The following is a 14,299-nucleotide window of genomic DNA, read 5'->3' as shown; positions in this document are numbered from 1 at the left end:
TAGATGTGCCTGTTAAAAGTGCTGAATATTTCCATGACCATACCAATTCATTGCCTGTTATGCAATCATAATAAACACGAGCTTTATCATGTAACACACATAAGTAACACACACTTTCTTTTCTTAAAACAGCCAACTACTCCACCGAGCCAAGGAAGGCCCGACTCACCAGTTTATGCTAACTTGCAAGAACTGAAAATATCTCAGTCTTCCCTCCCACCTTTACCTGCCACCCTCCCGCTTCAAATTAATGGAGAGTGGGAAACGCACAAAGATGCTACTGGACGCTGTTACTATTACAATAAAGGAACACAAGAAAGAACCTGGAAACCGCCACGCTTGACTAGGGATCCAAGCATAAATCGAGGAGACTCTCTGAATCAGATTGATCAAGAGGTAAGCTTAGTGTGTTAAGTGTGAATTATGGCATAAATGTAGTTGGATTAAAAATGTGCAGCTGTTTATATGGTCTTAATTTGCCTCCATTTGAGAAACTTCATATTTTGCCCCCAGTTTCCCTTCAATGCTGTTCCTGTATTTAAACAACCCATGGTTGTTTAAAGAGAGCCAGTGTGGTGTAGTAGTTAAGAGTGTGTTCTAAGGGGAGTTTTCCTCTGGCAAAAGGAGTTCATTGGATCCAAACCAAAGAACTCTAGAGACTTTTGACCCAAATAAATGGGCAAATCCCACCTTAGCTTACAGTGGTTATGTATGCCTTCATTATAAGTAAAAAGGTCAAGGCAAGACAACTTCAGACTAAAGTTTCTGGGTAATTAACACATTTTTATCACATCTCCATTGAAACTGGGATGATTTTGAACTAGCTTTATATTAGTGATAAATGGGTATCTTTTTGTTCTCCTGGAGGCGACGGAGGACATCTTGGATGGGTGATTTCCCAACCCATTCTCAGGGAGGCAGGAACTTAAACTTGCCACTTCCTGTTGAAGTCTTGGGTGCCCATCTTGTGCTCCAGTATTTTTCCTGCCTCAGCAGGGAGAGCAGTGCTTTTCTTTGGTTCCATCCAGTTTTGGCTTTTCTTTGTTCCTTGGGTCATTGTGTTTGTCATCATGTGTCTTCTTTGTTTGTCTTCTGTCCTGATAAGGTCTGCTCTGATCTTATTGTGTTTTTGTGTGTTTTGCAGTTTGAACCACGCTGATTCAGCCGTTCCCGGCAAAACCGATCTTGCCTCAAAATGGCGACTTGGTCTTTCTCCCCTCCACCAGAGACCTTTGGCTCTGCTTTGTGCTTGCAAAAGAAGTTTTTTTGCTGGTGCAAGGAGGGACTATAAACAACATAAACAAATAAATATGCCACTGTGAATGGAAATTTTTTTGCAAAACCAAACTCAATACCTCTGGCTCCTAGAACCAGAAAAATGCAAAGCAATTATTTTGATTGATGCATCTTAGTTTGGAGGTGAAAGAGCAGATGCCACTCTGGTAATGAAGCAAGTCTGTCTAGGTCCAGTCTTTAGTATATGCGCTGTTATCAGGGGTAATATTAGCAAGTGTATGGGCTGCAGCAGGAGAACGTCAGTTAGTGAGAAAAGAAATGCTGTTTAAGAAAAGAGTGGAAAATGTAATAGGGCCATTTGTTGCCCGAGGCCATACTCCTGCTTTTATTTTGTTATATTCAAGAGGATTCACCATTCTTTTTTCATCCCTTTCTCTTTTCTTCTTCTTGGACGTCTTTGCTGCTCTTCCTGGTTTTTTTTTTTTTTTTGCTTTGATTTACTGGCATGCCATTCAGAAAGCTTAAATAGAGATTTATTGTTTTTATTACATTTCTGCAGGATCAAATAGGTACTTCTGTTAAATACAATGGTATGTGATGTTAGGGATGTGTTTTTTTTTAAAAAAAATCTGTGTGTTCATCTCCAAATCACTAAAACTGGGATTAGAATTTAACATAGCTGATTATTGATAGCTGCTTTTTGTACTCCTAAAATGGCTTATGAGAAATATTTCAGCACCAAGGAGGCTGCTACGAAATTCTTGTGACTTTAATTTGGCTGGCTTGCTGATACTATTTGCATTATATCCTCAGCGGTGGCCAAATTGGCTTTAACCCTAAAACGGGAGATACATAATCTTCCCCTGTCGTGGCTGGATAAGGTGTTATTTCTTATGTGATTCTGGGCCTCTGCTTGGGAAACCATGGCATACCATCAGGAGTTTCATCCTTGATGCAGAGGCCTCCAGTGAAGCAGCCTGAACCTGTGCTTTGGTGACTGTTCTGTGGCTCCTTGAGCCCTGATACTAGTCTTAGGGACGTTTTCTGCCCAGTTCCCCTTAAGAATCCTAGCTGCACTCTGGAAGCGAAGTATAGTATGGAATTGCTCCTGGAAAGGTGGAGTGGCCACAGTCGGTAGTTGACATGGTAGTTGAGTGGATTGTGGACAGTGTGGATTGGTTGATTCTCTTGAGGGAGTCAAGGTGATCAGGTTTGTTTACTCTGTGGACAGGGTGAGTTCTGTGTGTTTTTGCAGACCATAAGGAAACTTGGTTTCAGAAGTGCTTAGGATTGAAAAGTCTGCTGAACTTAGCTTTGTTTTGCTTGTATTCAAACACTAACTCCGAATATTCACTCTGCAGCTCACGGAGAACCATGTTTACATTACCAATTAATAGCTACCTGAAACATGGGAGGTAAAGCAGCTATGTAGTACTCATCTATTTTTGCTAGAGTGAAAAATGAAAGATGATTTTTTTTTCAGTCTGCCTTTCTCAATGAGTTTCAAGGAGGCCCACACTGTGTAAAACAATGCAGTCCAATAGCATGAGACATCTAATAAGCAATGGAATAGGACTAGGATTTTGAAAAGTTAGAAACTATGCAACGAAGTATCAAATATCAGTACTGAAGATGGTTTGGTGGTGGACATATTTCTATATGATGGTCATGATCATACTACATTTGTAGCTGTTACTCATTTCTGATATTTTATATCAAAACTTTTGAATCATAATATCTTCATAGCTTGAGGAGCAGTTTAAAAAGGATGAACATTTATTGTTAATAGTGTTGTGTTCAAGCACGCATTAAACTTAAGATTGACTCTAAAAATTATGACATGGGGTTTCTTAGAATCGATGAAAGGCCATGTTGCATGCATCTACGGGTTGAGCTCAATCAGTTGTTGTTGAGGTGGAGTTGTATATAATAAAAATGGGTTCCCTAAACTACTGTGTCTGAGGAAGGGAAGTGTCGTACCAAGCATTTCTGATAAGGGAATAGGTGGAGGTGAGCAGCGCCTCATACAGCCATTAGTTCTGCTATGCTGACATTTAATTTCAGAGAGGAGAAAAGGTTTTTAAAAGGCCAAGGCAGGAGCACAAACTAGTAAAGAGTTAAGTCATGCTCAGTCTGTGCTTAACGTTTGGAAACACTGCTAATTGTATAGGTTCACTCTGCAGATGTTTCCTTCGCACATGCTGCATTTATTTTCATCGGTAATTACGGCACAGCTTGGTCGAGTTAAATCCATTTAGGTTTCCAGTGGATTTTAGCACTGCCTGTTGAAGCTCGGTGAAGAAAATGCCATCTAAACCAAGGGCATAGGACTCTCAACTAGTCTAATAATCAGCAGAAATCAGGGGGGAATCTAAAGTCATCTGCTGTCTCAAGCTCTGAATTTGTCTTTCGTTTAAAAGATTATTTCATAGAGTAAATCAGAATTTGATCTAATATTCGTTCTGAATACTTCTGTGTGTGTTTGACCATTTGTAGAATCTATCATCACAAGAAAACTCCAACAGTTCTTTTAACAGCCAGTCAGATAGTCAGTATGGTTCTCCTCCCAAAGGGTGGTCAGAAGAGTTGGATGAACATGGCCAAATGCTATATACCAGTGACTATACTAATGAAAAGGTACACACTTTTCTTCATGACATTTTCTACGTTGATATTTGATAGAAGCATAGTGGTTCAGAATTGAAACAGGAGTGCTTTTATTGCATTAGTGATGGAAACGTGTACTTAGTTCCAGCTTCCTCTTCTATGTTCCTCAGTTATGCTTGTTTCCAGCTGTTTTTTCTTTCTGCAAGCAATTGTTCCTATAGATGCTACGTATAGAGAGGCACCACGCTGCATTTGTTTTCTGTCGCTTGGGGGGGGAGCTTATTTAATTATAGCTATCATTTCTGATTTAATAATGTGAGATGAGAAAGGGTGTACTCCCATGTGAAGTAGCAAATTTCAAGTGAATGTGTTTCAACAATGCTATGTTTGGCAGATTTATAGATTTCCACAGGCTTTCTCATCTAAACACTAACACCTCATTTTATCAATAGCTCTTCTCCCTCCTATTGTGCTAAAACAACACTGTTGTTCACTTAGCATTTAGTAAAAATGGTGTTCCTGCATTGCCACTTCTTCCTGCTAGAACAAACCTACAGTGCTCCCTTCTGGGTACAATAAATTTTCTCTTTCCTGACAACAAGATCATGCAGCCAGCATGCAGACTTCAGTTCTGCTCCCAGAATTACAGGGTAACTAAACTATCAGGTCTTTCCTGGTTGCATGGAGGCAACTCTTACCATGCCAGTGCAACCATTTATGTTTGAGGAAATTCCATTCCACTGAAATCTCTGAAGTTTTAAGTAAGACTTCTCCTGTTCAAGTATTGAATTTTAAAGATGTCAGCTACATCAGAAGGATGCTAACACATTTTTCCTCTGTGGTGGGCCAAGACAGAAAGAAAAGTAGGTTCTAGTTCTGCTGTGCTTGCAGCACTGATCAAATACAGCAGATCTCGCTCCAACTTTTCTTTCATTCTCCAGCAAAAGGGAGAGAGACAGAAAGTGAATTTGGAAAGCATTCTGCTGGTAAATAAGAGGGGGGAGGGAAGAAACAAGCAGAGTAGACTTAGTTTTTGGTTTGTTCTGCGCTCTCTCTTTCTCTCTTTCTCTTTCTCTCTCTCTCTCTCTCTCTCTCTGTTTTACCAGTAGAATTGGCACAGACTCCCATAATAAGTCATCATTTTATTATCTCCACCTCAAATATGTTACTTATACTGTTGCCACCATTAGAAGCAGGTGTAATTTTTTAGCCTTCCTACCAACTGAAAACTTATTTTAACAGTTCAGGTTCAAGTGGGAGTTCCTCCTCCTTCTCCCTGAGGCAGGAGGACATCTTGCTTGGATGATTCCCCTCGTTATTTGCACTTCGTGTCTCCTGTAGTGGGAGTCACTCTTCCTCCGCTCTTTTCCGGTCTCAGACAGGGAGAGCAGTATTAGGCACTGACTCTGAGTCTGATACTAGCATTCCTATTTTTTTTAAATCTACATTTTGTTCCTTATTGTTGCTTTCTCCCTCACCTTTTCTTTTGTTTCTCCTTTTATCTCCAGTACTCAGGCAGAGTTAGGGAATAGGAGAGATAGGAGAGAGAAATTGTGGCCTACAAATGGCCTTTTCAGCAAATTTTCAACTTCCTACCAAAAAACTATTATGCTGGGAAACAGCTACAAAGACTGAGTTGGAGGCTCATTCAACAGCCGCACCAGCAGTAAATTACCTCTATTATCAATTAGATTCACCCGGATTACTGTTGTACTGTTGTCTATGCCAATAAAGGCTTGCTTCAGATTCACCCAGGGACCACTGCTGTGGTCTGTTTAGAGGCTGGTAGCAAAGCGCATGCAGACACACAAAGAAAAGGCTTTCCCAGGAACTGGTTCTATGATCTGCTCTGAGGCTTGGAGCAACACGCAGGCAAAACACCTGAAGAAAAGGCTCTCCTGGGAATCAGTTCTGTAGTCTACCCAGAGGCTTGGAGCAGCGCGCGGGCAAAGTACACAAAGAAAGTGCGTTCTCTCTTCATGGATCCAGAACATTTTATGGGTGTTACAGTCACCAGAGGAAAAATCCTCAGTAGTACAGTGGCTGACAGGAATATGACCACAGATAATACTGCTTTTGAATATTGCAATGCAAACGACTTTCCTCTTCCAACTGAGAAAAAAATTGAACTTGAAAAGAAAATTGAATGAATTTTCATTTACGTGATCACTGGAAAGATCTTGAATGTGGGACATCTAGTTGGTTGCTTTTATGTTAGGAACTCTATTATCATTAGGATGAGGCATTGATTGTGATGATATTTAAGGTTAAGTATGTTTTTGCTAACCATTCCATATTGTAGCTTTATTATTCTGGGTTGGAGGAACACTACTTCATTTTCTATTTCTGTTGGGGTGAAAATTCTGGCTTTGCCTCTAGCCACGGGAAGATTTTTATACTATAACAAACTGCTCTTCCAGAAGCAACAGTAATTAAACTTCACAATACATCTAGCTTTTCTTGGGCAGCCCAATCCAGAGCGGCCTGTGGCCGGGGAAGGCAGCGCTTGCAATGGATTTCCTGGTGGCGTAGCATGGCAAAAAAAGAAAAAAGCCCTCAGCTACTGAAAAATTCTCACAGGGAAAAATGGGTGTACGTCTGAGGCGGGCAGGGCTGTGTTCCCACCCTAGAAACCTGGTAAAAGTCCACTAAAGTCATCTCTACCTTCAGGAATGCTTGGATGCCAGTATATCTCTGCAGCAGTGCCCACGCCCAGGTTTTGCCACCGCAGATATGTGAGGTGCCTGAACACTGCCATCTTTGTCCTCTCTGCCAGCAAGGGTGCCTCTTCCACCAGTGGATGCAGCAATCTTGTCAGCATGGCCTTCTGCCACTCCCTGATTCTGTCCACCCTCCCCCCCCCCCAATAGTGGGCCGTCAATAAACTATGAGTAGTGTGTTTATAAATGTCTTCAATAACATATGTGGAGATGCTGAAGGACATGCAGAGGCTTTTTGTTTGACCCAGACTTCTGACCACACACTCAGTCTGGTTCTATGACCTGAGCAAAAGCCGAGTGCCTGTATAAACTTTGATAGAATTGTCATCACCTTGGATGAATGTGTTTCCAGAGGTATTTTATGAATTCAACAATCTCCAACATTATCTTAATTTAATTCAGTTAACATGATGACACTTGGCATGCTTGGTGGGCTTAGTATAAAAGATTCTGAAGACATGATATTGTATTTAAAAACTGATTCACTGTAAAGAATGAAATTTACATGACATTAAGCTGTAAATAGGAAAAAAATTAAGAAATAGAATCTTTGACTAAACCTCAACAGGAATCTGATTGGTTCCAGGTCTTAAATCAAATAGGCAGGAAACTTAAGATACAGTCCATTTTCAAAATGCCATCAGTCACATGGCTTGGCTCCAGACAGAGATTAAGCATTTTTTGACCTTCCCATTTATCTGGTTCCCATCTTGAGACTGAAAATCAAGAGATTGTAGAACAACCCAGAGTGTTCTTTTCAACCACTAATGCAAAGGCTTTGAATGTCAGAATAGCGCAAAGTATTCAGATGTAAATGTACAACCTTGACGGGTGGCATAGACGTAGACTTTCTCTGCCTTGGCATATGGGAGACTATGTGTACACACATTCTTCAGCAGAAACATTTTGGAAACTAGATGGTGAGGAGGTGTTGGGTCTGTGTTCAGGTGGATCTACCAAGCTTTAAAATTCATCAAGAAATGACTGACTGTGTCATAATTTGACTTGGCAGAGACAAAATTTCACAGAGTGCATCTAGGATCTACAGTACTCAAATCTAGCTGTTCAGGTGCATACATTGAAATTTCTAAAGAGGACATTGAGCATCATGGTGTTTTGACAGTTGTTCTTTAGTGCAATGATGGGTTTATAAAACGGGTCATTCTGTTCAACCTGTTGCCAAACAGGTGTCTTAAAGTTAGCAAATTCCTTTCCCTCCTCCAAACGAGCTTCAGTGAAGAACTTTATCTCCAGGGTGCATGGAAAATGATATCCTTGTAATGCCCCTTTACCTCCACTAAGGTCCCATCTGCACATGCTGAATAGTGCACTTTCTATTCATTTTCAATGCACTTTGCAGCTGTGTGGAATAGCAAAATCCACTTGCAAACTATTGTGAAAGTGGATTGAAAGTGCATTATTCTGCCTGTGCGGAAGGGACCTTAGACTATCCCCTTGAAGATATACTTTGTATTACAGCAGTAGGTTGTGATCTACTGCTGAATCGGTGGCCAATTTCTGTGATCACCTAGTGCCTGCATCCTTTGAGATGCTTGCGAACAGTTCTGAACTGGTTGGATCTTGCCTGATACAAGGCAGCGTTTTACTCAGCTACCCCTAACTGTAAATGAGCTTGGAGTGCTCTCTTGCTTTGCACATTTAAAGAACACTGTTGGACCACAAGGATTCCAATAAAGAGAAAGTAGATTATAGCCCTTCCCTGTCATTTGCACTGAGATCATGAATAAGCAACATGCTTTTATTAGAAGCCCAATGTCCCCACACAGCAATGGCAACAATGACAATATTGAGCAATAGCTGTCATTTTCAAAGTGATTTAGATTTGTGCAAAAAATTATTAATGCAAAAAGAAATTATTAGGAACCATCACAGACCATGTAATTGATGAGATACATTGTGTGGTTTTAATTCACTATGATTCACAGTGGATGCTAATTGTAATAGACATACTCTGTACTACAAATTAGTTAGATTTTGAGTACAGCTAAGGTGTAGTCATGGAGCTTCTGCCTATATTCATCTTTGGTTGACTGTGAAAGCTAGAAGTATTTCCATTTTTGATTCTCTTACTTGACAGCTATTCTATTTTTTACTAATAAATACTGTTATTAACTTTTGTTTCTGCAGTGGATAAAACATGCAGATGAACAAGGTCGACCATATTATTATAATGCAGATGGATCACGATCAGAGTGGGCGCTGCCAAAAGTAAGTAGTTAAAATAAAACAATAAAAATGTTTCTGGCTTGTGATCAAGAGACAGGTGATGCTGTAGTTTATACAAAGGATGCATGACTTCTGGAATTGGCCGTGTTTTCAGTTGTATGACAATTCTAAATCTTGGTGAAGAAAGCTGTTTCTCTTTCTCTCGGTATGCTGAAGGGTTTCAGAACCTTGCATAGATGGAAAGTAAGATGTACTTTATGCATTTGTTTCGAAACAACTATAACAATATTTTATGTTTCCCCCTCCCCCAAAGAATGAGTTATTAGGTTGTGAACCATTGCAGCAAATACCGTGTGTACTCATCTGGGACATAAGACCATTAAACAGGTCATTGAGGCATCATATTTTCAATTCAAGACTGCAGATGAGTTGGAAGTTTAATAAAGCAGCATGTTTCACATGTGGGCACAATCTGTGGTTTTTATAGTTTGCTCAGTTGAATGGTATAGATTGTTCACAGAACTCAATAAGAAACCAGTAGACATTTCTATTAGGTTTGATAGGTTTTAAAGCAGATTGTCATTTACCCTGTCCAAGGGGGAATTGGCCGTATCCCTTTGAAAGCACCTGTCAGCTTACGTGTTCCACTGAATAGCCTAAATGTCCTGAGTGCAGTTAAGGTCATATTAGATTTAACAGAGATCACAGAAGCCCATCTGAATCGGGGTCTCAAGTGATTGTAATTAGGTCTAAAAGATGCCAGGAAGATCTCTGTGTCTTATCTGTTGAGCCTCAGTCATAAGTCTAAAGTGTCTGTCATTGTTCTTGTTTTCCTTAGGGAACTACAGTGCTAAAACCAATATAGATCTTTAAAGAGAGATATGGATCTGCAGAAGCTACTGTGTAGACCTGGTTTCAGAGGCTAACCATGTTGGTCTGCAGTTTGAACGCCTAGCTTTGAGTCCAGTAGCATCTTAGAGACCAGCAAGATTCTGGTGGTATAGTTGTCCCTCCCACATTGCTGGGGCTAGGGGCAAAGCGCCCCCCACAATCTGGAAAGCCACATAATTTTTTTACGATAATCCTTTGTACTGCAGTGTTTCTTTGCAGCATGGGGCAGCATGGATCAAAGAGAATTGAGCTGGCAAGGTGGCGTCTGCGGCCATTTTTAATTGTGCTAATGTTGGACAGTGGGGACAGGCACCAACCTATGAACAGCCAAAACCCAATGTAGAAAGTTGCGATATGGAAGGGACAACATGAGTCAAAGCTCCCCCTGTCAGATTCTGCAGTTTGTAAAGATTCTGCAGTTTGCAATGTGATCATGACCATGCAGATCCTAGTCTGCTAAACTCTTAAGAAGTCATGAGAAATAAATGTGGTAGAAGTGTTGAGAATCTTGATGTCAGTCTTCACGGGGTAGTATAATCTCTATACAGTTCTACATGTTCTTAACTCTAAGATATGATTTCCAAGTTCCCCGCATGAGAGGTAACTTTAGCTTTGCATTTCTGAGACCTTGTGCTGCATTGCAAATAATTTTGAAATCAGTGAAACTGTCAACAGCAGTTTGTAGTATGTAAGTCTTCTGTTCAAAATCCTGCTAGCCATGCCAAGTCTTTCGTATGTGCCTAAGGTTGTTCGTCAGGTTACAGCTCCATTAAAGAACCAATCTTGTGGCAGTTGTAGCTCTGGCAGCATTTCACTGATAAGAAACAAGTAGACGAGCTGTGTATTTCATTGTAAGTAGGTATTGACCTGTGTATTTTCATTGTAACTACAATTTTTCAAAATAGGTATAGATCCCTTAGTAAAACTTGGATTACATTACTTATTAAATGTTGAAAATATTACCCATTTCAAGCTATTTTTTAAAAAAACCATACTAAGCAAAAGAACAATAATTTGTCTACTTGGGCAGTAAGCAGAAGGCAGAGTATAAACACAGTTTCTCTTAAATATAAAGATCTGGTGTTCAAGAATTAGCTAGAAGAACTATCTTTTGATTTGCTCTCTTTGCCTCTGACTTACCTAGAGGTGGTTTAATTGTTAAGAGATTGGAGACCAACTTCAGGATCTGTATTCCCCCCTCTCGTCCTCTCCCAGCGAATTAATGTACCCATAACTGCAGAATAGGGAATGCTCATGGAGGAAATTTAAGAGGTGACAGGTTGATCTGAAGAATATTGACTGGCAAAGTTCTTCCGTGATAACTTTGCTCAAGTCACCTGGGGCTTCTGGAAGTGCCAAACGGCAAATGGCAAAAACCATAGCTGCCCACACACGTGCTCTCTCGGTTGTAGCTCCCACCTTGTGGAAGGGCCTTCCCAAGAAGGTCAGGAAGGTTCCTCCTGTTGGTAACAGAATTTCACTGCACAAAATGGTTTTTAGAAACTCGCTTGGATGAATGATTGGGGACTGTGATCTATTGGGCTGTGTTGAGCTAATTATAAGCAGGATCCTTTTTTAAATTTCTGTACTTCTTTATGTTTTACGTGAATACTTGTGCTATGCCTCAGTTCTTTCTGGTGGTTGCAGATTTCTAAAATCCTAATACATTGGTTATTGAGCATCCCATTATTAATGTTTGCACTGGCTCACTAGGTGTAATCTGTCTTGAGTTCCTGTAAGAAAGACAGACTATTAATAATGTAAATAAATAAATAAATACTCACGAGATGGGTGTCTGAGACAAAGAAGGGCTGTGAAAAATAATTGGGGAAACAAGTCTTTTTGGTGTCAACATATAGATCAAAATCCTCGAAGGCAATTTGGACATCGGCTATCAGAATTCAGTTCAAAGTTTTTGTTTTGTTTCAAACCCACAGTTATAAATGCAAGTGTGAATTCAGTATGCACAGTAGCTTTCAGGGTCAGACTGTATAGAGCCAGCATGGTATAGAGTCGTGCATGGCTAAGAGCAGGTGCACTCTAATCTGGAGAACCGGGTGTTTGTGGGGAGGGGAGAAGGGAAAGGAGATTGAAGGCCTCTTTGAGTCTCCTTACAGGAGAGTCAGGGGGGATATAAATCCAAACTCTTCTTCTTCTTTTAAACTGAAAGTGAATTCTTAGGCAATCTGATGCTCTTCAACCCTTTCACTACAAGCCAAACATAATTTTAGAGCACATGCAGAACTTCCGGTATGCCTGCCGTCTAATCAGTTGTACTGTATGATCCAGAATGAACGACAGCATAGTTTTAAAGCCTGCAGGAATGTCAGCAAGTTTTTGGTCATCAGCTGAATTCTTTTAGAAAACCTCTTGGGTTTTTGGTTAGGTGGTTTTAAAGAAAGAGGTAAAACTCCTGCCTTGTGAAATGACTGAATTCTTTAGTTACTGTGTTACATTTTTATTTGGCCCTGTATGGGGCCAAGAGATGCGTTCATGAAGTTTGCAGGCCACCTCCCATCCAGGGTTAATCTGGAGCTTCATAGCTTTGGAGAGAGAAGCAAGCTTACCCAGCTCTTCTAAGAACTGAGCTTAGACAAACCAGCTTCATTGATTAATAAATTGATCAGCAGTTCACATTATTGTGAATCTGATCCAGTGTTTGGTGCACGATGGCACATCCACTGTCATCAAGACGGTTCATAGGTTCTTCCATACCACCCTAGAAACTGCTGAGAGAAGAGGACATTCTTATTGCTTCTCCAGGCCATATTTTGTTCCTTCTACTCAAACACCCAGTTCAGTGACTCAGATGCTCAATGTATGTGGCACCCAGTAAATTATGGGAATCCCATGGATGCTATACAGCCAAGTTACTTGGGGTGAAGGGGAGGAAGAGGAGCAGGAGGAGGAAGAAGAAAAAGAGTTTGGATGTATACCTCCCCTGTCTCTCCTGTAAGTAGACTCGAAGCACCGTTGCTTTCCTCTCCCCACAACAGGCACCTTGTAAGGTAAGTGGGGCTCAGGGAAAGTTCTGACGGAACTGTGACTGGCCCAAGGTCACCCCATGGGCTTCATTAGTAGGAGCAGGGAAACAAATCCAGGTCACCTAATAAGAACATAAGAACTAGCCTGCTGGATCAGACCAGAGTCCATCTAGTCCAGCACTCTGCTACTCACAGTGGCCCACCAGGTGCCTTTGGGCAATAAGAATCCGCTGCTCAGGTGGAGACTCAAACCCTGTCTTCCAGATTAGAGTCCACCTGCTTTTAACCACCATACCACTTTGGCTCAAGAACTAGATCAGCTGAGCCAGAGATCTTTCGGAGCTGCTGAAAGTCAAAAGAGGTGCAGACTTCAGAAGTGTCTAGTTTTGATCCTGTCCAGGATGCTGATGAGCTTTGGTGGCGGAGAAGATGATTGAGTTGGGTTGGCTTCTATTTGATATTTTCCAAAAGTTGCTGGAGAAAATCAAAGGGGATGGGACACCTGCAGTAGTCAGCACAGCAATCATCTGCCCTTCTTGGGTGCAGTAGCACTTAAAATCTGTATTAGCAACAAGGATAAGGAACAGAGAATCTGTTTGCCTGAAGCTTTCTTTTAAAAAGAACGAAGACAAAAGTGATGCATGTGTATTTTCCTTCTGTCTGCTTCTAGTACTGCTGAAAAGTTCTAGTTAGCAGCATAACCCTCCCCCCCCCCCCCCCCCAAGCAGAGGGATACTCTCCCTAATTCCTGGGATTTGATAAAACCATGTACTTTACAACCATGTACTGTAAGACTGGATAAACATTAGCCCCTATCCCTTCCCTTATCCAGACTTGAAAGGGACTCGAGACAGAACAATGTGCTGCATCTGTTGCCTCAGGGAAGCAGCAGAGGCATCACTTAGCAGGCAGTCCACGTTGCCAGTTACAGTTTTCAGTCTGATGTACTTGAACATTTAGTTCCAGCAGAGATGCATTGATTTGATCTTGGAGGGGGAGCAGGGAATAAATCTAGTCTCAAGCAGTGGGAGGTGTATAGGATTCTAGATATAATCTGTTCCCCCTTATTCTGACCTCAGCCAGTCCAATGTCATGGGTTTCAGCAGCAGGGTGTGAGGAGGGGAAAATCTCAGGGCTTGTACATCTGTACCACTGTCTGCAATTAACTCTAGCGTTGTATTGATTTTGGATTTGGAAGTAGCTTCAAAATAGCATAAACTGAAAAGGCTATGTGCAGTTTTTTCCCCCAGCTTTAAGTTAAACAGTTGAGGTTGCATCTGTATTTTGAGTTCAACTACACTGTATCTTTTCAAACATAGTAATTTTTTGAAGTAGAGGCCATTTCCGCACGGCCTCCCTGTCGCCTCCACGCCGGCGAGAATTCCGCCGGCGTGGAGGCGAAGGCCGTTCCATCTACTTATGCTAGCGGCTTACTTAACAGAAGGCGACAAACGGTAGAGAGGTCCGGAGAGACAGCATGGGCGAGGCTTCAGGGGTTGGGAGGACAGCGTGGGCGGGAGAACTTCGATAGCCAGCAGCGAAGCGGCGACCCGAGGGACAAAAGGTGAGTGGGGCGGGCCAGGGAGCAAGCGTGTTGTTTCCTGGCGGCGCGGACCATACGGCGCCGCCCGGAAGACGCTTTCCCCCTAACAACAACCCTTTAAAGGGTTGTTG

General features: G+C 41.5%; 1 protein-coding gene across 4 annotated transcripts in view; it reads left to right on the top strand.

Annotated features, from left to right (window-relative positions):
• ARHGAP12 (Rho GTPase activating protein 12) overlaps window positions 1-14,299 on the top strand; it is a 79,243-nt gene that overhangs the window by 39,504 nt on the left and 25,440 nt on the right. For 2 of the 4 annotated variants that reach the window (XM_048511010.1, XM_048511009.1), the window contains exons 3-5: window positions 133-396; window positions 3,733-3,873; window positions 8,712-8,792. In XM_048511010.1, coding sequence (XP_048366967.1) covers window positions 133-396; window positions 3,733-3,873; window positions 8,712-8,792 — 486 coding nt within the window. The remainder of the gene's footprint in view (window positions 1-132; window positions 397-3,732; window positions 3,874-8,711; window positions 8,793-14,299) is intronic. The other 2 variants (XM_048511012.1, XM_048511011.1) reach the window with 1 other exon arrangement.

This window comes from Sphaerodactylus townsendi, linkage group LG11 (assembly GCF_021028975.2).
Source record: "Sphaerodactylus townsendi isolate TG3544 linkage group LG11, MPM_Stown_v2.3, whole genome shotgun sequence".
Taxonomy (NCBI): domain Eukaryota; kingdom Metazoa; phylum Chordata; class Lepidosauria; order Squamata; family Sphaerodactylidae; genus Sphaerodactylus; species Sphaerodactylus townsendi.
Note: the sequence above shows the minus strand (reverse complement) of the source record. Positions and strands in the feature narration are given on the sequence as shown.